The sequence below is a fragment of the Zootoca vivipara genome, chromosome 15 (assembly GCF_965207765.1).
Source record: "Zootoca vivipara chromosome 15, rZooViv2.hap1.1, whole genome shotgun sequence".
Taxonomy (NCBI): Eukaryota; Metazoa; Chordata; class Lepidosauria; order Squamata; family Lacertidae; genus Zootoca; species Zootoca vivipara.
Window position 1 is genome coordinate 3,770,514 of NC_142598.1, and position 21,871 is coordinate 3,792,384.

The window sequence follows — 21,871 nt, forward strand, 5'->3', positions numbered from 1 at the left end:
AGCTGGTTGTGTGCATGCACAGAAGTGCCATTCATTGGAGTGAGACCTCGGAGCCTGGCCAGGTGCTAATAGACAAACTCCCCTGTCTTAGGTGAGCCGGCTCCCCCAACGGACATTAACTGCCAGAGCCCCCTTGGTCCTGCCAGAGCTTTCCCTCCATTTGCTCCAGTCAAAGCCCCGCTTTCCCCCTCCCTCCCTCCCTCCCTCCCTCTTCCTCCCCATCGTCAGAGTTGTGGGGATGAAGAATATAAACCTCTCCCTGTACAGGAATATGTGTCGAGTGGTGAAACCAGCCTGGAGCTCAGCAGGCTTGCTCTGCTTGGAAGGCAGAGCAAGCATGAAGCTCCTTCTTCCTGCTCTCTTTGCCTTGGCTCTGTGGGCTCCCCTTGGCTGGGCTGCCCGGAAAAAATCTGAAAGCCCAAGGAAGGGCTTGAGCTCCTCATCCTCTCCTGCCCTTGATGTGCCAGCAGCTCATCCCGGGAAGCGACGAAAGCAGCAGGCAGCAAGCGAGCTCATCCTGGGGAAGGGTGTGGCGGAAGGTGAGTCAGGGGGAAGGCTGTGTGGGTGATGGAACTGCGTAAGGGAGGGGCTTCCAAAGGGGCGTGGTTGAAAAGCGAAAGAGTGGGGACATAAAGCGGGCAGCCGTGCAGACTACCACAAAATAGTGAAATGTACCAAACTGATACAGTCTCTCACCCCTGTGGACACTTGCAGAAAAAAAGGCAACTGTGAAGAAGGGAAGGTCGGCTTCAATACTTTGTGCCCTGTTTGTCTAGCCCCGTCTGTCCTGCAGTGTGTCAGCCCACATTGAAGAATAAGAGGTGGAGAAGAGAAGGTTAAGGGGTGATATGATAGCCATGTTCAAATATATAAAAGGATGCCATATAGAGGAGGGAGAAAGGTTGTTTCCTGCTGCTCCAGAGAAGCGGACACGGAGCAATGGATTCAAACTACAAGAAAGAAGATTCCACCTCAACACTAGAAAAAACTTCCTGACAGTAAGAGCTGTTCGGCAGTGGAATTTGCTACCAAGGAGTGTGGTGGAGTCTCCTTCTTTGGAGGTCTTTAAGCGGAGGCTTGACAGGCATATGTCAAGAATGCTTTGATGGTGTTTCCTGCTTGGCAGGGGGTTGGACTGGATGGCCCTTGTGGTCTCTTCCAACTCTACGATTCTATGATTCTATGACTCTAAGAGCTGTCCCACATGCAGCTGGGATTTTGCAGGCAGGTTCATCTAGAATCTTACCCCGTTTCCAGAAGTGGAGGGTGCAAAACCAAAAGAAAACGTTCCCACAAGCTCCTTTTGCTTGGAGCGTGGCTGCACAAATGCACACGCTGGATGGAGAGGTAGGGATTGGTGGTGATGCCATTTGTAGTATTGCATATGCTATAAATCAGTGGTTCTCAACCTTGGGCCTCCAGATGTTTTGAGACTACAATTCCCATCATCCCTGACCACTGGTCCTACTAGCTAGGGATCATGGGAGTTGTAGGCCAAAAACATCTGGAGGCCCAAGGTTGAGGACCACTGCTATAAATGATGCTGTGAACCATGAATTTGAATATGTGTACATTGCACTGCCATGTGAGAATAAGCCCCTTAGCAAGTGGTGTATGGCAGCCACTTGGCAAAACTGCATGTGAGCCTCTTTGCTATGGCTATGCTAATGAGCCCCAGGCAAACCAAAATGATTTGGCCCACATAACAAACATCTGGGGACAAATATGTGCCTTAAGCCATCAGTTGTTTTTCCTGGGGTAAAAGGACGCACATTTCCCCACATTTTTTTCAGTATACACTTATGCATGGAGGTAGCCTCTGCTCAACATTTACGGTATGGTTACTTCCACACTGGAATCTGAAATTGCCACCCTTTGTTCACATACTTTTAATGGAGAAAAGAAATCATGTTGTTGTCGAATCATTGTAGTCCATTGGTTTCTGTGTTATCTCCTGTAATTTGCAGGCTTGATATATTGTGTGTGTTTTGGGGGGTTGTCTCCACAGACTGTTGAAGCTTTGCAGGACTACTGCAGCTTTAAAGTTCCTGTTTGCAGGTCCTCCCCATATTATTGCTTCCTGTTTATTCCGTCTGGAGGGTTACTGCTGAATAACATCTCCTAGGCTGCAATCCGACACATGCTTTAGACTCTATAAGATGGACATCAAAGTAAATAGGTTTAGACAGTTAATTGCCCAGTGTCGTGTTCTGTTCATGGATGTGGCGGCCGTCTTTAAGTACTTGGTTTTTGTTTTTTTAAAAAACATAATAGTAAAATAACACTGTTTAGCATAAAACATAAAAAAGTAAAAGAGCAAGAAAACCAGTAATCAAAGCCTCTCTATCAAACAGGAAGAGAAATGGCAACAGGGACAATTCATGGAGGTTATTCAATCACCAACAATCCTCCAGTCAATGGAAGGAAATAACATAGGCAGGATTTTCATTTTACAAGGCCAAGGACTTTTTCTGACTAAAACTTGTTTGCAAGCAAAGATTATAGAAAGATTTTAGCTATGGTATATTGTTTAACAATGGTATAATATTGTTACATGCCACCCCAACCTCTGAGCAGAGTTAGATTTCAGGCTCCAGGTGCTTACCACAGCAGAGGCTGTGATGTCTTTATGAGATAGGGTTTATTTACTCACATATACAGTCTGAGCCTCTGATGGAGGGGCTCCCAGCAATCATCTCATCCTCTGTCGTCCCCTTCTCCTAGTGCCCTCAATCTTTCCCAACATCAGGGTCTTTTCCAGGGAGTCTTCTCTTCTCATGAGGTGGCCAAAGTATTGGAGCCTCAGCTTCAGGATCTGTCCTTCCAGGGAGCACTCAGGGCTGATTTCCTTCAGAATTGATAGGTTTGATCTTCTTGCAGTCCATGGGACTCTCAAGAGTCTCCTCCAGCACCATAATTCAAAAGCATCAATTCTTCGGTGATCAGCCTTCTTTATGGTCCAGCTCTCACTTCCATACATCACTACTGGGAAAACCATAGCTTTAACTATACGGACCTTTGTCGGCAGGGCCGGCTCTAGGTAGACCCCTGGTGGCGCGGTGCGTCAGGGCGGCGGGCCGGTAGGCAGGGCACCGCACGGCAAAGCTGCACGGAAACCATGCTGCGCCCTGTGAGGGCGGGGGTGCCGGAGCGATCTCCGCCCCTCAGCGCCAGGGCGGCCAACCTGCTCGAGACTGCCCTGTTTGTCGGCAAGGTGATGTCTCTGCTTTTTAAGATGCTGTCTATGTTTGTCCTTGCTTTTCTCCCAAGAAGCAGGTGTCTTTTAATTTCATGACTGCTGTCACCATCTGCAGTGATCATGGAGCCCAAGAAAGTAAAATCTCTCACTGCCTCCATTTCTTCCCCTTCTATTTGCCAGGAGGTGATGGGACCAGTGGCCATGATCTTGGCTTACATCATACCCAACTGCAATCCTGAAACTTCTTCCTCCTAAAAACTCTGGCATTGTCTTCTGCTAACTACCCAGAGCCCAGGACAGGGTTCCACCCATTTGCTGGCTGATGGCTTATCCCCCCTGTCCTTGTTCTCAAGGACTCATATTTAGAGGCCATCATCAGGGTGGCCTGTATTTTCACACTGCTCAATTCAGCACCTGGCAGTCCATCTTAATACTGATCAAACTCCAAGACCCACCAGACCCAGGAGTTTAGGGGAGTCAAGGCCCCACAAACTAATACCAATATAATGCTATGCAGAAATTATGCTTTAATTCCACTGCCAGTTAATATGGAAAGACAATTCTTGGCAGTTAGCAGTTCTAAAGGACTCCAGCAGCAATTCAACTTAGAAAACAGCCTTAAAGAGCAGTTGTGATTCAGCAGTCATTCATTCAAAGTCAAAAAAAGTGTGGTCTTGTGTATGTGTCCTCTGGCAAGGGCTGACCCAGATTTTTTTATGGATAGCCCCAAAATCAGCAGAAAATATTCTGTTGATGTGCACAGCAAACAAAGCCTCAGCATTCATCATGTAATGCTTCACCCAGGATCGACTTGATCCAGACTGCAGTAGCTCCATTGAGAGTACAGAAGAAATTAACAATATATGGACCTTTCTAATCCATTTGATAAGGCTGGTCCTGATTGTGCCCCAAAGCAAGCAAGAAGCCAGTGCAGATGAGCAAAAACTGGAGTAATATGTCCTTGCACCTGACCCCAGTAAGCAACTGGGTTGCAGAATTCTACACCAGCTGAAGTTTCCAAAATAAAATTTAAGGACAGCATTGAGGTGTGCAGTGTAGGGGGAAGTGGACATAAAAGTATTGTAATGGGAATGTTATTAAAAGGGGCACTGACTCCTAGAGGATACTTGCTTAAATTAGCATTTATGGTTTGTGATAGATGCTGGCTACTAAATACTAGACACATCTTAGCAGCCATGCTGGAAGTTGAGACCAGTGTCCTGTCTGCATATTCCTTATCAAAGAAATTATGATCTTTTGGGGAAGTGGATTTGTTTGTGTGTGAGACCTCCCAATCAAGTGTAAATGTGTGGTTGGCCAGTGCGTCACTGAATCCCACCCAAAACAATCGGCCACCTGGAAGTGCTCAGAGAGAAAATCTTTTCTCTGGGGACTTGCTCCCACAGACTTCCTTTTGTGCAGAGTTCCTAGGAACAGGTCCAGGCTTTAAAGCTTCATGGCCAAGCATTTTGTATTTTGTCTCGTTGTTTCCCCCGGGAAAACCTGCATTTCACCACTGAATCGGCACAAATGGTAATCGGGTTTTCCACAGGTGGCCATTTGCTTCAATTCAGCAGTAAAACATGGGCTTTCCCAGGGAAAGCTGTGGGGCAAACACAAAGCTGCTTGGTCAGGGAACTCTAAAGCCTGGACCTGTGGCTGGAAAGCAGGGTGCCAAAGGAAGTCTGGATGAGCCCCGTGCCCCTCATCACATTAGAACCCAGGGTCAGGTTTTACCATCCTGCTGCAGGACTCCCAAGGGAAGTGCATTGATTTTTCTGGTAGGACTTATTGGCAGCCACTGACACACATGGGAGGAGAAAGGAAATGCCCCCAGGGACACCACAAGATGCAGCACCTTGACCTGCTTCCTGCCCCCAATGATCCCAGGCCTTAGGGAGCAAATCTGATCCAATCTGCTTAATTAGGACAATATGCATACATAGGTCCTGTTTCCTGGTCACTCTGATGAGGCATCATTTTAGAAGCTGACTATTACATAGTTAGGCAGGATGTGCATTTTTAAAATCCTAAGTAAATAACCGAGGTATCGTGGTTTCTGTTTCCCCTTACGAATTTGCAGAGACCCTCAAATCTGTAGCCGACGTGGGGAGTGTTGCAGGAGGAAAGGGCTTGCGCCAGAAAGGTGAAAAGCCTTCGATCCTGAAGAACAGTGTCTTGAGGAGGAAGGAGGCAGCACTCCCCAACTACCTGAATGGCCAAAATCTGGGGCAGGGAGGTGTGCCAAAGAAGTTGTCCAAATTTGGAAAGAAGGAATTGGGCGCAAAGAGAGCAGAGGCTGCCGGCAGCAGCGTGGGTGCCAAGCCAGAATCCGCTGCCCCTGCGACAAACCTCAGCCTGGCCCAGGCGGGCAGTATGCACCTTCAGAAAGGTATGAAGAAGAGGGGGAATAAAGGGATGAAGGCCAGCCTGTAAATAAGCTTGGACTAGTTTCATTTTTAAGCTTGCCTACCAGTTTTAGGCTGCAGTTCCAAGCATGTATACTAGGAAGTAAGTCCTGCTAAACTCAGTGGGCCTTACTTCTGAGTAAGGCTGTGTGTGCAGCATACATTTAGAGCACACACACCCTGCAAAGAGTCTCGGGAATGTTAAGGGCTACTATACCTAGTGCCCTTAACAAACTACTTCTACCTAATTGTGGGAATTAGACTGTAGCTCCCATTTGCAGAGTATGCAGAAGGCGCCCTGGGCTGTCTGACTTTAGTTCTCTTTCCCCTCCTATAAAAACCTTGCAATACACTCTCTTTTAATGTTTAAAGAACATTTGACTTTTACTTAGTGTACTTGCAGTTTCAGATTAAATATACAATACAGGTGGATGTTTCTTTTAGTCACTAAAACATGTTGCAGACTAACGAACATTAAAGGTAAAGGGACCCCTGATCATTAGGTCCAGTTGTGACCGACTCTGGGGTTGCGTGCTCATCTCGCATTATTGGCCGAGGGAGCCGGCGTACAGCTTCCAGGTCATGTGGCCAGCATGACAAAGCCGCTTCTGGCAAACCAGAGCAGCACATGGAAACGCCGTTTACCTTCTCGCTGTAGCGGTTCCTATTTATCTACTTACATTTTGACGTGCTTTCCAACTGCTAGGTTGGCAGGAGCTGGGACCAAGCAATGGGAGCTCACCCAGTCGCAGGGATTCGAACCACCGACCTTCTGATCAGCAAGCCCTAGGCTCAGTGGTTTAACCACAGCACTACCTGGGTCCCTCAACATTAGCTGTACAGTTAATACAGTAGGGTTGATGCCCAGGCTGTTGGGACCCCCAGAGAAGTGCACTCCATTGGGACTCTTCCTATATCAATGGTGTTTATTTGGTAACAAGTTGTGGGGAGCTGCAAGGTGCCATTTTTAGCTACCATCAACATAGCGTTGCCAAGGGGCGCTGTGGGAAATGTAAAACGGTGGCATGCAGAAGGCCTCTTCCAACAGACTTGGCTCTAAGCGCAAGGCACCTGCATCTGAAAGTGGAGTTCAACATGTGGCTGAGTGGAAGACTGATCTAACCCATGGCTCCCCGTTTGAATGAACAGCTGGGCAAGAGAGAAAGTCAGAAAGTCAAAGAAAGTTGCCTTTCTTTGTGCAGGGCAATTTCCTGGTCAATGGTGCCCCAGGTTAATCAAGGACTGTTAATTAGGTATGGGGCCCCCTGTTAGGTGGGGGGTGGAGTGGAGATGGGTCATGTAGGTGCCAAAACGTCTTAGTCTGCTTTGCCTTTCATTGTGTATCTTTTGTCTCGACAGGTTTGATCCATGTAGAGAAAACACCAGTGAGGGAACCTGTTGGCCCACAGAAGGCAAAGGCAGGAAAGGAATACACCGTCACATATAGGAATAGTACTCGGATACAGATAGGAAAAGTGTCAGGCCCTTGGCATGGAAATGAAAGCCAGGCACTCTCTAGTCCTACCCACAAAAATACTGGCAAGGTAAAAGAAGGAAAGGAGCCCAGAACGCTCCAAAGCAATGCCAGCCGGGCACTGCTGCAAAAGGAGAACGTCTCTCCTCACAGGAATACCAGCAGGCCAGCATCAAGAAAGGAGCATGGCCCCCTCTTCAGAAATGCCAGTCACACCCTCATGCGGAAAGAGTATAGTGCCCTCACTAGGAATGGCACTCAGGCCCAGGGAGCGAAAGAGCCCAGGCTTCTCCCAAAAAAGGCCAGCAAGGCACCACCAGAGAAAGAACATGGCATTCCGTCGGCAAACACCAGTTGGTCACTGACACGGCAAAAGCAAGGCATCTCACAGAGAAATGCCAGCCAGGCACAGATGAATAAGCGGCTCAGAGTTGTTCACATAAATGATAGCCAGGCACTGTCAGGGAAAAGACTCACTACCCCAAATAGGAATACCAGCTGGGTTGAGGTCAGGAAGGAGCCCACCCTTACCCATAAGAATGTCAGCCAGGCTGTGCCACAGGAAAAACCCAGATTTTCTCACAGGAATGCAAGCCAGGCATTGCCAGGGAAGCAGGCTGGCTCCCAGCAAAGGAATATCAGTCGGGCAGAGGTCAACAAGGAGCACAGACCTTCTCACCAGAATGCCAGTTGGCCATTGCCAAGGAAAGACTCCAGTTCTTCCCGCAGAAATATCAGTCAGTCACTGGCAGGGGCAGAACATGGCATACTGCACAGGAAAGGTGGACAGGCACGAGCAAGGAATCTGCCTGGTGTCTCCTTCAGAAATGTCACCCAAACGGAGGCTGTGAAAGAACAAAACGTGTCTCATAAAAATGTCTTCAGAGCAGGAGGCACACCGAAATGGCAACCTGCCGTGCCAAAGGAAAGAGAGGTGCCCATAATGCCATCCTTGCCTGTGACCTGCTTGCTTTCTGAACATGCCATCGCTTGTGGCAATGCTCGCCTGAAACACGTGCCCAGGCTGAGTGACACTGCGCTCAGAACCCTCTACCTGGCAGGTGAATATCTGAGGCAGGAAAGGGGTTTTTCTTCTTCACCCCCCTGTGCCTCACCACCTCACCTCATTCCCAGTGTAAACACCTATACATGTCTACTCAGAAGTAAACCCCACTGAGCTCAGTAGGACTTACTCCCAGGTAAAGGTGTATAGGACTGCAGCCTTGTTCAGTCGGTACTCTGCAGTGTGCTCATTATTAATGATTCTGCTTTCAATACTATTTGTGCCTGCAAAGTTTGGGGGTGATCAGACTGTTTAATTTCCAATCAGTGCTGAAATCCTTTTAACTTTTCATTCCCCAAATGTTTGGGGGTGTTTTTTCCTCTTGCTTTTGCTCCATTGTAGCCCCTCCGGAGAGCAATCATGTGGTAGCATTGGGGAAGCATCACAGAACAAAAAATAAAGCAGAAAAAAAATCCACCACTATAATTGTGTGAGGACATGTTGCAGAATGCCCTTGCACCCAAACACCAGTTTGGAAGGGCCCATCTCCCCATTTTCCAAAGGTCTGTGTGGTGGATAGAAGCCAGCTAGAGCTGGAATTCCCAAAAGGTTTGTGTGCTGCTGGGATCAATGTCATGACTTTTGCTCTGACAGGAACCCAAATACAGTATGGACAAATTCTTTAGGGTCCAATCAATGTATCACAGCGGTTTGGAGGTTAGCACTAACCATAGTTTGCCTGCAAACTTGTGGTGCTGGGAAACAGAGACTGGAGGAGGGAATTGGTGCACAGGAAGTGGGAGCACAGTTTTCAGGTCATTCAAACCATGGTTATGGGGAGGGAAAAGAAGGAAAGAGACTATGAGGATGGAACAGAAGGATGATTTAACAGGCAAATAACTACAGTATAGACTAACATGGACAAATATGTTACTGAGATTTGATGGAACCCCTAAAGAAAAACATATCACAAGGAGCCAGTGAAATACTAATTTAGGACACTAGAAGATAATCAAAAAGAAAAAAAATGGTTATGAGGATCTCTTGAATGGCAAAATATGATGGTTGGAGGTATGGGAGGGAATTTTGAGAAAACACAATCATGCAGAATGAAAAAACAAAAAACAAAAAATAGGAGTATATATGTTAGATACTTTGAATAATGGTTATATATTCACAATTGGCAGATAGGGAAAAGGAAACATCTCTTTTTTCTTCTCTTTCAATCTCTTTTCTTTTGGATTGAGTCTCTTTTATGATCTTTGATTTTGGGTGCCTCTCGAGTAGCATTAACTAGATGTATATAAAGGTAAAGGTAAAGGGACCCCTGACCATTAGGTCCAGTCGTGACCGACTCTGGGGTTGCACGCTCACCTCACATTATTGGCCGAGGGAGCCGGCGTATAGCTTCCAGGTCATGTGGCCAGCATGACAAAGCCGCTTCTGGTGAGCCAGAGCAGCACACGGAAAGGTGGTTACCTTCCCGCCAGAGTGGTCCCTATTTATCTACTTGCAATTTGATGTGCTTTCGAACTGCTAGGTTGGCAGGAGCAGGGACTGAACAATGGGAGCTCACCCCGTCACGGGGATTCAAACCGCCGACCTTCTGATCGGCAAGCCCTAGGCTCTGTGGTTTCTAAAATTTTATATCTGTGATGAATGAAGATATGTACAGGGAGCTGGCAGAAAAAGGCAGGTCAGAGTTTTTTTCCCTCAGAGTGGAAGACTGAAGAAGTGGAAGCTCTCCCAGGTGGGAGGAATCAGTGTGTGAAGATCAAAATAAAAGGGTGACTGAGGGCTATATAGAAATACCTGTATGCATAATTTTGTGCTTATAAGGATCATAAGGATTATTAATGTGTTTCATTTTCTCTTTCTCTTTAGTTGTTTCTGTTTGATAAATTGTTTTCTATTATTCTCTTTAGTTGGAATTTTATAGAATACTAGCTGGCCCTGCCACGCGTTGCTGTGGCGCATCCCTGTGACTCCCCCCACCCTGTGCCGATCCATGACGTATCCCGCCCCCTCCCCCCCACCGGCTTATCCCTGTGACTGGTCCCACCGTGTCCTGACCTATCCCATCCCCACCTCCCCCCAACCCCCACCCAGGCGAGTCGGTAGCCTACCTCCATTCGGCCTAATCTGGAAAGGCTTCGGCCTAGTATGTAAACAGGAGCCGAGGTGCTGTTGAGAGGGAAGGTTCTATAGGTGTAGTACCAGTGTAGCTGCCGCTAGAGGGTGCTGGCTTGCAACCTGGTTCTTTTCCCAGCATACATTTTCATCTGAGTGGGGAGGTTTGGAGCACGGGGTTTTTTGGGTTTTACATTCACATGTGATGTTGTGACAAAATTTCACCTCAATTGGTCAAGCAGTTTTGTTGAACATTGGAGATGAAGGAACATACCCAGTTTACATATATATATATATATATAGATTAGTTTACATATATATATATATATAGATTAGTTTGAAAACCTTTAATAAAATTTATTTTTTAAAAAAGGATTGGAGAAACAGAATGAGATGTCTGAGCTGGGCTTTTAGAGTTGCCATTACAAGGCCCAGAGCGTGATCTTCCCTGTAACTGCTTTTGCACCTCTCACCTTCCGTCCTTCCTTCCTTCCTGCCTTCCTGCTTCCCAGAGAATGAGATCACACATATCCCAGCTGGGATTTTCTTGGGGCTGCCCAATCTAGAATGGCTGGATCTCAGCAAGAACAAGCTGGATTCTGCAGGCCTGCACCCAGAAGCTTTCAAGGTGAGTGGAGACGGGAAAGACCTTTTGCTATGGAGGGAGGTTCAGAAGCAAAGAGGGAAGTCAATTTATTTGGGGGACGATGACTGAGGGGAAAATAGATTATCACAGGCACCTTTGGGAATCAATTACTCCTAACTTCTTCAATTAAAGGAGAACCTGAAACTAGGACTGTACATGCAAAGAATGTGTTGGGCCATTGCTCTATAATTTGCCCATTTGCAAGACAATAATACTTGAATTATTTCTTGATGACTATTGAACATGATCACAATCCCGTCAGTACCTTTCTTCTTCCATGCAGAATCTCACCAAGCTGAAGCGCCTAAATCTGGATGGGAACGGGCTGTCTGCAGTCCCAGCTTTGCCCAGTTCACTACAAGAGCTAAAGATGAATGACAATAATTTAGAAGGACTGCAGAGACACAACTTCCGAGGTAGGGGTCACTTTATAAAAAGTCCTTCCTTGGATGTGTGTGTGTACTCTGCATATGATCAGAGGCCCTCATTCCTAGGTGCCAGGATTTTTGTAAACACAAGGCGGCACCCTATTAAGTCACATTCCCTATAGATTTGTGAAACTCTGGCATACATACCTAAGGGCTCATCTACCGTATACTTCCTACTGTCCTGCTTCTTCCCTTTTTTTTATTTAAAAAATATTTATTAGCATTTTCAACTTAAGATTTCATTCACATCATCATATTACATCATAATACCCTATAAAAAGGAGCATAAGAAAAAAGAGAAAAAAGAAAAAAAGAAAAAGAAAATTACAAAAAGAAAAAACAAAAAGACAAAAAACCAATCTTGTGTTAATAACTCTGTCATAACCTCGACTTCCCCGTTCCTCCCTTCCTGAGTCTAGTTATAGCCCATATTAGCAATTTTCATAATTAAATGATTCCAAAACCATCAATTTAAATCTTAAAATAATACCTTATATAAAATTCTTTAAACCACATAATATACTACTTATTCCTCTAATTATTCCCTTTAGCCTATTAATTTTCACTAAAAATATTCTAACTTATACACTCTAACAATTCTAGCATCTCACCTTTATCAAATAAATTCTAAATCCCCTCTCCTCAACCAGATGACTCCCCCCCCAGCTCTTATATACAGTCCAGTTTCAAACCATTTAATCCGTCCCTTAATTACATTAAATCTCTCGACCACTCCAGCCCAGCTTCCTCTCTCCAACAGCCCCTCTGCCGACCCCACTCCAGTTTCCTCTTTCTCTTGTCCCCCCATTTAACATGTCCTTCGCTTGGTTCTTGCCTCCTTTGTGTCCTGCTTCTATCCTCAGGGAAAGGTGCTCTTTAACACTCAATCGGAACAAACAGTAATTCAGGTTTTCTTAGGATTGAAGTTTCCTCCGATTTAGCACTAAAGTTCAGGTTTTCCCTGGGGAAGGAGTGGGGCAAGCGGAAAACTGCTCAGACCCCCATGGTTTCTAGGCATGGGATGAATGGAGAAGCCCTTCGTCATTAGGGGGGAAATCTTACATTTTCCATAGAAAAGAGAACTGCACTGAGACATGGAAATTATAGCATTATTATATTATTATTTCTTAAATTTCCATACTGCCCTTAATCTGAAGGTCACAGGGTAGCTTACAATATAAAAACACAAAAATACATACCAGAGTAACAAATGAAAACGATACCCCATATACACCACTTAAAAGGCCACAGATAGCTAGTTTAAGTGGCCAAAGGTCTCTTGGAGAAGGTTGCTTGTGGGCTTTTCTGTAGAATAGCCACTGTTAATATTTAAGATTGTGGTGGCGATTACAACCACTCTGTTTTATGATCTCCACATTTTAGGCAGGACTAGAGCTATGGCAACTGCTTAATAAGATATTAAGAATTCATTCCTTTGCTTACTATTTACTACACGTATAGACCACCTTGCCGTCAAGGAACCCACCCATTTTAGCTTCACAACAACCCTGCGAAGTAGGTTAGGCTGAATGATAGTGACTGCCCAACATGAATTCTGTGGCTGTGTGGGAATTTGAACCCTAGTCTCCAGAGTCCTAGGGCACATTTGTATTTCCCTTTGCCCCACTGCTGCCTTGTGGAACATATTCAGGGGAAGAAAAGGCTAAGGAACAAATCCTACACAAATCTGGAGTGGAGTTTCTAAGACAGTTGGATGCCGTTTTGTACATGTTGTTTCTGAACCCAAGCTGGTGCCAAACTCATTTCTCTGCTTTCCTTTGGTGAGGCCAAGAAGGGGGGGGCTTGTCATCTGGGCAGCCCAAGACCTCTAGACACACTGACCAGGCTTGCACCCACCAGGGAGGTCACTTCAGGCAATGGGATTCTCCAGCAGTTTGCCTCCCCCCCCCCCGGCCGAGGCACACTCCATTGTCTCCCAAGACAGAAAGATGACAACTTCTGAGGAGAGATGCATAGGCTTGCATTGTAAACCTTTATGGGCAAATTACATTGCAGATAATGGTGTCTGCTGCACACACACATGTTATCAAGATGCACAGTATAACAATTACAGAATGGGATACACGGCGATTTGAAGTGACCTCATTTTGCTAACAGCATCCATGTGTCTAAATGACCTGAAACTATTGCCCAGACACATTGAAAGTAGACAACAGTAGCAAAAAGAGGACCCCCCCGCAAACAAATCTCATGGAGCGCTACTACAAAGGCAAATCTAGATATGTTTCCCCTCCACTGTCCTTTGACAAAGTCAGCGCTCTACTGAATACAATGCACCGTGTTCATGCAGACACGTTTTGCTATTTCCAGTATCGGTGTGAAGATCTTCCATCAGTTTGGAAGCCAGGAAGCCTGCTATTACTGGTCTAGCTTCTTTCTGCTTCTATAACTGCCCAGTGCTGGATGTGTGTGGGTTGGTTCCTGAGAAGTTTGTTAGCAGCTGATAAATGGGGGCTAAACAGGAAGCTGGGATACACACTAGGCCTCCTGGGAGCACGTTCTGCAGTTAACAGAGGCCCCTTGTTTCCACCCTGTCCATCCTGAGAGTGTTCCAGCGGTGGAAACTGAAAGGAAATGTAAAAACTGGGCTAATATGCTTACGTGTATCAATTTTATATAATTTGAAATTTTTGTTTCTTAACAATTGGGGGATTCTGATAGCTGTGTTGCCAAAATATTTCTCCCCTGTTAAACTGTTGTTGCCCCTGTGTCTTTCCAAGCACCCTTGGGGAGGCAGAAATTTGGCAGGTGAAGCTTCCTCCATTCTTTGCTAAATCCCTCCATGTCAGCGAAAAGACAACGAGCATATGAGCAAGGCTGGTAATGGGAGGCAGGGTGGGGATGGGCAAAGAGAAGAATATTTGACCCATATTCAAATGTATATTGACCTGCATATCAGTCCTGTATTGTGTATTTCAGTTGGGGGGGGGGTAGCCCTCTTAGCTTCTGTGAGGTCCTCCTTTGCAGCTGTTTTTCAAAGGCTATGGAGGGCATGATTTGGGAGTGAGATTAGTGGATTTCCTTAAGGGGTGCTCTGCCTGTCCCAGTATAATTCCAGCACTGGACTGATTTCTGAATGCAATTTCATTTGGGGAGCCCCGCTTCTCATCTCATACATGAGCCTTCAAAGAATTAATTCCTCCACAGCGCTGTGATAGCACATCCAGACTGTTGCTATTTTTGCAGGTAGAATTAAATGGCATAGCAGCAAATGTATACTGCACAATTCAAACGGCTTCAGTGGTCTTGTGCAACAAAACTGCCCCCCCCCCCCGCAAAAACCTTGGCTTTCTGCAGCAAGGAAACATGATGGGAAGGAACAGAGAAGTTTCTTTATTCTAGGTGCGAGGGGAACTTGCTGTTTTATATTTTGAAAATCAATCAAAATCCATTAAAAATCCATTAAAGATAGATAGATAGATAGATAGATAGATAGATAGATAGATAGAGAGAGAGAGATAGATAGATAGGATGGGGAAATGTCCTGGAAAGTGTGGTATATGCTTGATGCAACATCATATAACCTTCCTGCAAAGAAATAAGAACCAATGCTTAAAAAATAGCTGCCACCATATAATGTTCCCACGAACTTTGTGACGAACATCATGAGGATGAATAAGCTCAATAAGCAGGTTTGCTGCAAGTGGTCAGAGGGCATTCATGGATTCATCTCTCCTCTGCACAGGTCTATTCAAGCTGCTCACCCTGGAGCTGGAGGCAAACCAGCTGCATGATGGGAACGTGCCCCCCACCACTTTCAAGCCCCTGAGCAGACTCATCTACCTGCGACTGGATCGGAACCACTTTCGAGCCATCCCGTCAGGTTTGCCTGCCTCTTTGCAGGTGAGCACAGCAGGGGTTGTTCTTTGTAACAGGACCAGATCCTAGTCGGGGGGCTGTCAGCTGAACCAGGAGCCAAACCTGGTAGGTCAAGGGGTATAAAGTAATGTATGAGATTTAATGATAATACCTTTATTGTCGATGTACAACCTGTGTACAATGAAATTAACCTCCCTCCCCCCCACAAACACTCATTGCACTCTGTGTGCTTGTCGCACAACACACCAACCCCGAAAGCCAGTTGCACCACTGTATTATTTTCTGTTTTGAAAGGAATACCGTACAGCAGGCATGTCCAACTCCAAATAGGCTGTGATCTACCACCCAGTATCAAAAACAGGCAGTGATCTACCCCAGGCATAGGCAAACCCGGCCCTCCAGATGTTTTGAGACTACAATTCCCATCATCCCTGACCACTGGTCCTGTTAGCTTAGGATGATGGAAGTTGTAGTCCCAAAACATCTGGAGGGCTGAGTTTGCCTATGCCTGATCTACCCGTTGTCATTCTTCAACTTAAACATACTCTTCCCACCACTACCCCTAACACGTGTGTTTAAAGCTCTGCTTATTTTAGACCCCCTCTGGGACAAGCTGGTCTCTCTGTTAGTCTCTTCTACCCGCTCCACCCCAGAAGGTCACTAGCCGGGCTAGTGGAGTGCACTGCGGAGCTCTCACCGGGTGCCGCTTCTCCTCTGGGCAGCAGCCAGGATAGAGAAAGAAGCTCTGAAGTGGGCCAGTGATGTCTGCATTGTCTGCTCAGGGCAGCAGCAGCACCGTCCAAATCAGGGAAATACTGGGCACAGTACTGCACCTAAGATGAAAACTGCAGAGTGGAAGGAAAGGAGGACCTTTTTCTGCCTCCCCACTTCCAGCTACTCTCTGAAGACTGGAGAAGAGACCCTCTTAAGAATAACAGGGGGTGGGCAGGGGAAGGACTAGAAGACCATGTGAAAAATGAACACAATATTTTAGCTGCAGTTCATTCATTTTCACCTTTGTATTCTTGTTATAAAAAAGTGTGCCTAGACATTCCATTGTTGCGCCCATAACCTAGGTTTAAGGATGCCAATTATCTCCTAGCTTTCATTTCTCCGTTTCTAACACTGCAACCATGGGAGGGGGGTGTATGTTGCCCTTGTGGACTTCCCAGAGTCACCTGGTTGGCCATTGTGTGAAACAGGATGCTGAACTAGGGCTGGTCCAGCAAGGTGATTCCCCTATGCTCCTGTGATACCACCTTCATCTCTCTTTAAAAATGACTGTCTGTCTCCAGTCCAGCCCCATTTAACTTGTCTCATTCTGGAGTTCTTCTGTATGTTGTTGTTTTAGAGGTGGATGGGTTGTGTGAGGTAGGTACTGGATTTGTTTGCCACACAAAGCTGGACAGGGACTGAGCAGAACTGGAACCAAGGAAGAGGTGGTGGAGGGAGGATGCTGGAATCAACTGTGTGGTGTGTGGGTGAGGGAAAGCTGGAGTCATATTAAAAGACAAATTTAAAATCAACAGTTTCCCACCCTTGCAGGAGCTGCACCTCGACTCTAATCGCATTGAGGAGGTGACCGAGAGTGTCCTCAACAAAACCCTGAACCTAACTGTGCTGGTTCTGAGCAACAACAAATTGCAGGAAGATCGCATTGCTCCACGTGCCTGGATAAACCTTCCGTGAGTACCTTAGCATTGTTTTCTCATACCAGTGATACTCCAAAAAGGAGAGGGTATGAGAAAATCCAGATTGAGGAAGGGAAAAGTGTGGGAAGGCAGTGATTTGGAGGTGACTGTCATTACATTTTTTTTTAATCTATGGTAATTTGAACAATTCATTAGGTTGATGATATTGTAATCAGCCTGTTACTACACCTTTATCTTCTCCAGACCTTTTTATTTTAACATCTCCATCTATATCCATTAAGAAATCTCTACATGTTGCCCACTCGTTTTTCATATTTCATTTTTTCACTGATATAGCTTCTATGGGAGAAAGCCACAAGAGTGTCTCTAACAGATTTCTCTAACAGATTTTTTATATTTATCTCATACTGTATATTAATTCGTCCTAATAACATGATTCATGAAACCTTTATGCATTTTAACTTTATCGTACCATAAATATGAATGCCAGCCAAACTTATTGCCATGTCCTTCCAAGACTAACACCTGTGTATTTTTCAATACTAACCACTCCTTTAGCCAGCAAAGACAAGATGCCTCATAATAAAGTCATAGGTCTGGCTGGAGGTAACTGTCATATGGACAACAGTGAAAACAGATACAGGAAGTTTATTGTCCATATTAAACTATAATAGGCCCCCAAGTGCAATGCTTTTCCCAAGGAACGGAACGGCAGAAATTCATGTCTATAAAAGGAAATCCAGGACACCACTGTTGGGAACTCAGGAATCCCCAAGGACTGTGTGTGTCTTTTTCCTCCTCAGGAAGCTGGAGGCCTTGGACCTGTCTCACAACCGCCTAGTGCATGTGCCTTCATTTCTACCCCGGCACCTGAAGCAGCTGACCCTTCATCACAACCGCATTGAGCGCATCCCTGGCTACGTCTTTGCCCATATGAAGCCTGGCCTGGAGTTTCTGCATCTGTCACACAATGCACTGCGGGACGATGGCATCCATGCCGTCTCCTTCCTGGGGCTCTACCGCTCCCTTGCTGAGCTGCTCTTGGACAACAACCAGCTCCAAGCCATTCCCCGTGGCATCCTGAACTTAAAGGGGCTGCAGGTTCTGAGACTGAGCCACAACCGCATCAGGTAAAGCAGGGATGGGGAGACAGTGTCCCTTTGCATAGTGATTGGACTCCACTTTGCACCATTCCTGACCATTGGCCATGCTGGCTGGGGCTTGTGGGAGTCCATCAGTACTGAGAAAGGCACAGGTTCTCCATCTCCAAGAGAGAGCCCACTCTGCTCCTTTGTGCTTTTTGCATCCACAAGCGATGAGAAATCCTAGGGCATTACAGTCAGTCTGTTTGGAGGAAACAGTGCTGTAGGGACTGGCGCCATTTGTGTAATATCTGAATGTATATAAATATGCCGATTAGCAAGCAAGCACACAGGCAGCCCAGCACACAACAGAACAGCTATTGCCAGGCTCCGCAGGCAACTATTTTAAATACCTGGTATCTTAAGGTTGTATTTTGCTCCTGGGATAAAACACGGGAAATCAAATCCCTAGCCTCGCTACTCTCACCCTCATTTTAAAGATGACTTATGTGAGCCAAGAAGTTTTAATCTCATTCTCGTATTATCCATGAACTCACCACTATATTGTCTTGGGTAAGCCAGTCAGCACCTCTCCTGACCAAATTTGTAACATGGGGATCATGCTCAGCCCGCCTTACAGGGTCGTTGTTTGTACTGCAGAGAGAAGGTACTGTATGTGAAGCCCTGCATATGCTGAGGGTTCTTAGTCTCTCTTCCTGGCAGGCATGTCCCCCTGAACTCTGTCTGTGACACGCGGGTGGCAGAGGACTCGAACATTGTGTCGATGCACCTGGAAAACAACTTGATTGACCGCCACCGGATCCCGCCCACGGCCTTCTCCTGCATCAAGGCCTACCACAGTGTAGTGTTGCGGCCGCAACAGAATGAAGAGGACGACTACTAAAGGTGCCTTGCAGATCACTCACAACAGCTGTGAGGTGGGCACACAAGCTATGGGACCAAACACTGTCCCAACCTGGGGGGCATGGGGAGAGATATTGCTCTTCAAGACATCACAGTGCGGCAGGGGCAAGGAAACAGGTACCTGTCTCTTCTCTGTAACTTGTTTCATGCTCCCCACTAGGGGCAGTCTTTTAAGGAGTCAGGTTTTTTGGTTTTTTGTGATGAGAGAGTACTGGAAACATTACAAATGTACAATGGTGAGCACAGGTGACCAGGCAAATACCTAGGCAGACGTCATTCTACACAGACACCCGGTGCCCCAAAAGCAGCAGCATACCTTTGAACCTCTCTTGTCATCCTGCTAAAAAACTCAAGGCTTCCGTTTCCTTTGCTGACTCTGTTGCAGCACCAGACTGTCTCTTTAGCTCTTCTTCAAGCAGGTGGAGATGACAGCTTGTTGCCACCGGTTAAGCAAAGGCCCTTAGCAGGAACCTTTAGCAAAGCAATTATGAAAAAGCCTTGAGAGAAGTTCCTTTAGCGCAGGCGTGGAGAAGCCTGTGGCCCGTCAGATGTTGCTGGACTACAACCCCCATCATCCCTGACCATTGGCCATGCTATGCTATGCTCAGGCTGGTGGGAAATGGGAGTCCAAAGCCACCTGGAAGGCCACCCGATTCCACATCCCTGATTGAGATTTTCTATCTGGCACCAGAAGGTAGATAGGTTTTGTTGTGGATGGTCTTGTGTTTTGTCATCTGTGTGGTACTGACAACATCTCCAAGGACGTTGTCTCTACTCTCCCTACCCTAACCATTGTAGTCAGCACCCGAGGCTTTTACCACCTCATAACCCTCCAAATTCTGCTACATATAAAGAGTGAGGGGGGTGCATTCCAGACTCTCTCTCTTTTGACTTTCCACAGCAAAAACTCACAATATGATAGCATTTTCTCTCTGTTTGACAAAAAGTTTTTTTAAAACAACAACAACAACAAATGAACACAAATTCTATCAGACAGCTCAGTGCTCTTATCCCACTTCTGTTTTATGTGGTAAATGTTATTAATATGTTTGGTGCTATATACTTTCTGTATTTCTTCATGTATGTTGAAATCTCTCACCATTGTTTTATGTATAACTGTTTTTGCTCTTTCAATTTGTGAATTTAAAAACCTCCTTTAAATAAAATAAAAAAATTGTTTAAAACATGTTAATTCAAATGTTCTGTTTTCTGCTGTACCTTACTGAATCATTCCTAACAGTGGCGCAGGATATATCTCAAAGTTTAAAGTTAACCCTGACTCCTTTGAGAGGGAGCGGATGAGCTTGTTGTTTGCAAACCATATGACGAAACAAATGCTTTTGACCCGAAGTTCAAAACACTGATAGGCCTCATGAAGAGTAAAAAAAGTCAACTTGGCTGCAGCTCATGAACAACAAAGATGCTGGATGCTCCTGTGTGAAAGGCCACACTATGCTTGTTTATAAATGATTTCCAGTCAAGCAGTGGACGATGAAGAAGCTGCTGAAACTTCTGCATCATCCTTTGCAAAACGTTGTGTACCGTTACATGCACCCCAATCTCTGAGCAGGAAAAGGTTTCAGGAGTTCCAACATGTCTCCCAAATTTGGTTTCCTTAGAATGAAGGTCACCAGACTGATGACATTTCTGTGATTAGAAGGTTAAATTTACACATATACAGACTGAGCACAAAATGGAAGATTCACAGCATTAACATTCCAATAGACACAGAGATTTCCCATAGCATTACCTTCTCACAGAGAGTAAATAAGGCCTCTTCTGTCCCCTTTCACAGACACCTTGATGACAACGCTTCCAACCAGGGAAGTGGGAGCAGAGATAGACATTCCCCCAGCAATGTCATTTGTATGGCAACACATCTGCACTTGGCCCTGTTTTTGTTAAGCCAAGGCCCACAAGGCTCAAACCCACAGCCCTGAGATTAAGAGTCTCATGCTCTACTGACTGAGCTTTGTTTCAACTTGCTCAATGGCAAGAGGTGCGGAAACTCTGCCCCTCAGACATAATCCGTTTGACCCTCAAACCCGTTTTGGGTAAGCCATGGGCATGGATCCCTTGGCTCCATCAGGATCTGGACAGAAGAGGAGGAAAGAGGGATCAGAGAGCAGGACAGCACAGTGGACACCCAGGGATGGAGGAGGGAGGTTTTGCCCTTGATTCCAAGAGAGAAGGTAGCAAGTTGCTGGCAAGAGGGACGTCACAGAATCACTGAGCTGGAAATCGAGTTAGGGAAAGGGAGATGGGAACCTGCTCTGGGCCTCAGGCTCTGGGCCAGCAGCCCTAATTCAAATTCACCTCAGCTGCTTTAAACCAAAAGAGAGAAAGGAGTGCCAACATCTGTTAAACCTCCAGCCTGCCACTTCATAATGCACGGACCCCTATGGATTCAGAAGGAGGCCTCCTTGAAGAACCACTGCCTTTCCCTCAGAGGCATCACTGCCACATAAGAGCAGCAGCTGTAGCCTCTCAGTGGGCAGGACACATTGAGGCCTATCCTGACCGCACAGCCTTGTTTGGTCTGTGTAGTAAATGGTCCAGGGTGGGGGTGGGAGCAGGGGCGTGACTCTGATGATGCAACCTCCCAAGCTGGTTCCAATTTGCGAGGTCAATTTGTTAGGTCAACCCGGCGTGGGGACCTGAGCCAAAGGCAGCATTTGCTGCTGGCCCCTCTGACCTTCCCCAAACAGGAAGTGCCTTTGTTGTGATCCAGATCAGGAGGAGATTGTAGCTGCAAGCTGGGCATTAACTGTTCCCTGCTCTTGATGGGTCCCTCGTGGGGCCCAGCTGTGGGGAAGCGAGAGGAGCACCGTCAGCTGAGTGAAGAAATGCTGTATTGGGGGACTGAAGAACATGGGGCAAGGGTAGAGGGGTGAGGATCCCCCTTGCCACTTGGGATATGAACAGAGGTTTTGCAACACACACACACACACACACACACACACACACACACACACACACACACTCTTTTCTCTGTCTCCACAAACCAGAAGCACTATCAAAGTTCAAGGACACATTACGGGCAGGGGAAATCACCCAAGGAGAACATGGAGAAGACAGAAGAGTC

The 21,871-nt window shown here is 46.2% G+C and overlaps 1 protein-coding gene across 1 annotated transcript; it reads left to right on the forward strand.

Moving 5' to 3' along the window:
- Positions 1-326: 326 nt before the first annotated feature.
- Positions 327-19,966, forward strand: LOC118075416 (uncharacterized). The gene is made up of 9 exons (XM_035097377.3): positions 327-539; positions 5,283-5,591; positions 6,967-8,142; positions 10,727-10,842; positions 11,144-11,276; positions 14,995-15,152; positions 16,674-16,813; positions 17,584-17,910; positions 18,586-19,966. Exons 1-9 carry the CDS (start codon positions 338-340, stop codon positions 18,764-18,766), a joined length of 2,742 nt encoding a protein of 913 aa, XP_034953268.2. The 5' UTR covers positions 327-337; the 3' UTR covers positions 18,767-19,966.
- The last annotated feature ends 1,905 nt before the right edge of the window (positions 19,967-21,871 follow it).

What these genes read in the sequence shown, in the direction of transcription:
- LOC118075416 (XM_035097377.3), top strand. Translation starts at nt 338, where the DNA reads ATGAAGCTCCTTCTTCCTGCTCTCTTTGCCTTGGCTCTGTGGGCTCCC. An exon ending in CAGTATGCACCTTCAGAAAG is followed by an intron (nt 5,592 to 6,966) that starts GTATGAAGAAGA and finishes TTGTCTCGACAG; the next exon opens with GTTTGATCCATGTAGAGAAA. An exon ending in GTTTGCCTGCCTCTTTGCAG is followed by an intron (nt 15,153 to 16,673) that starts GTGAGCACAGCA and finishes CCACCCTTGCAG; the next exon opens with GAGCTGCACCTCGACTCTAA.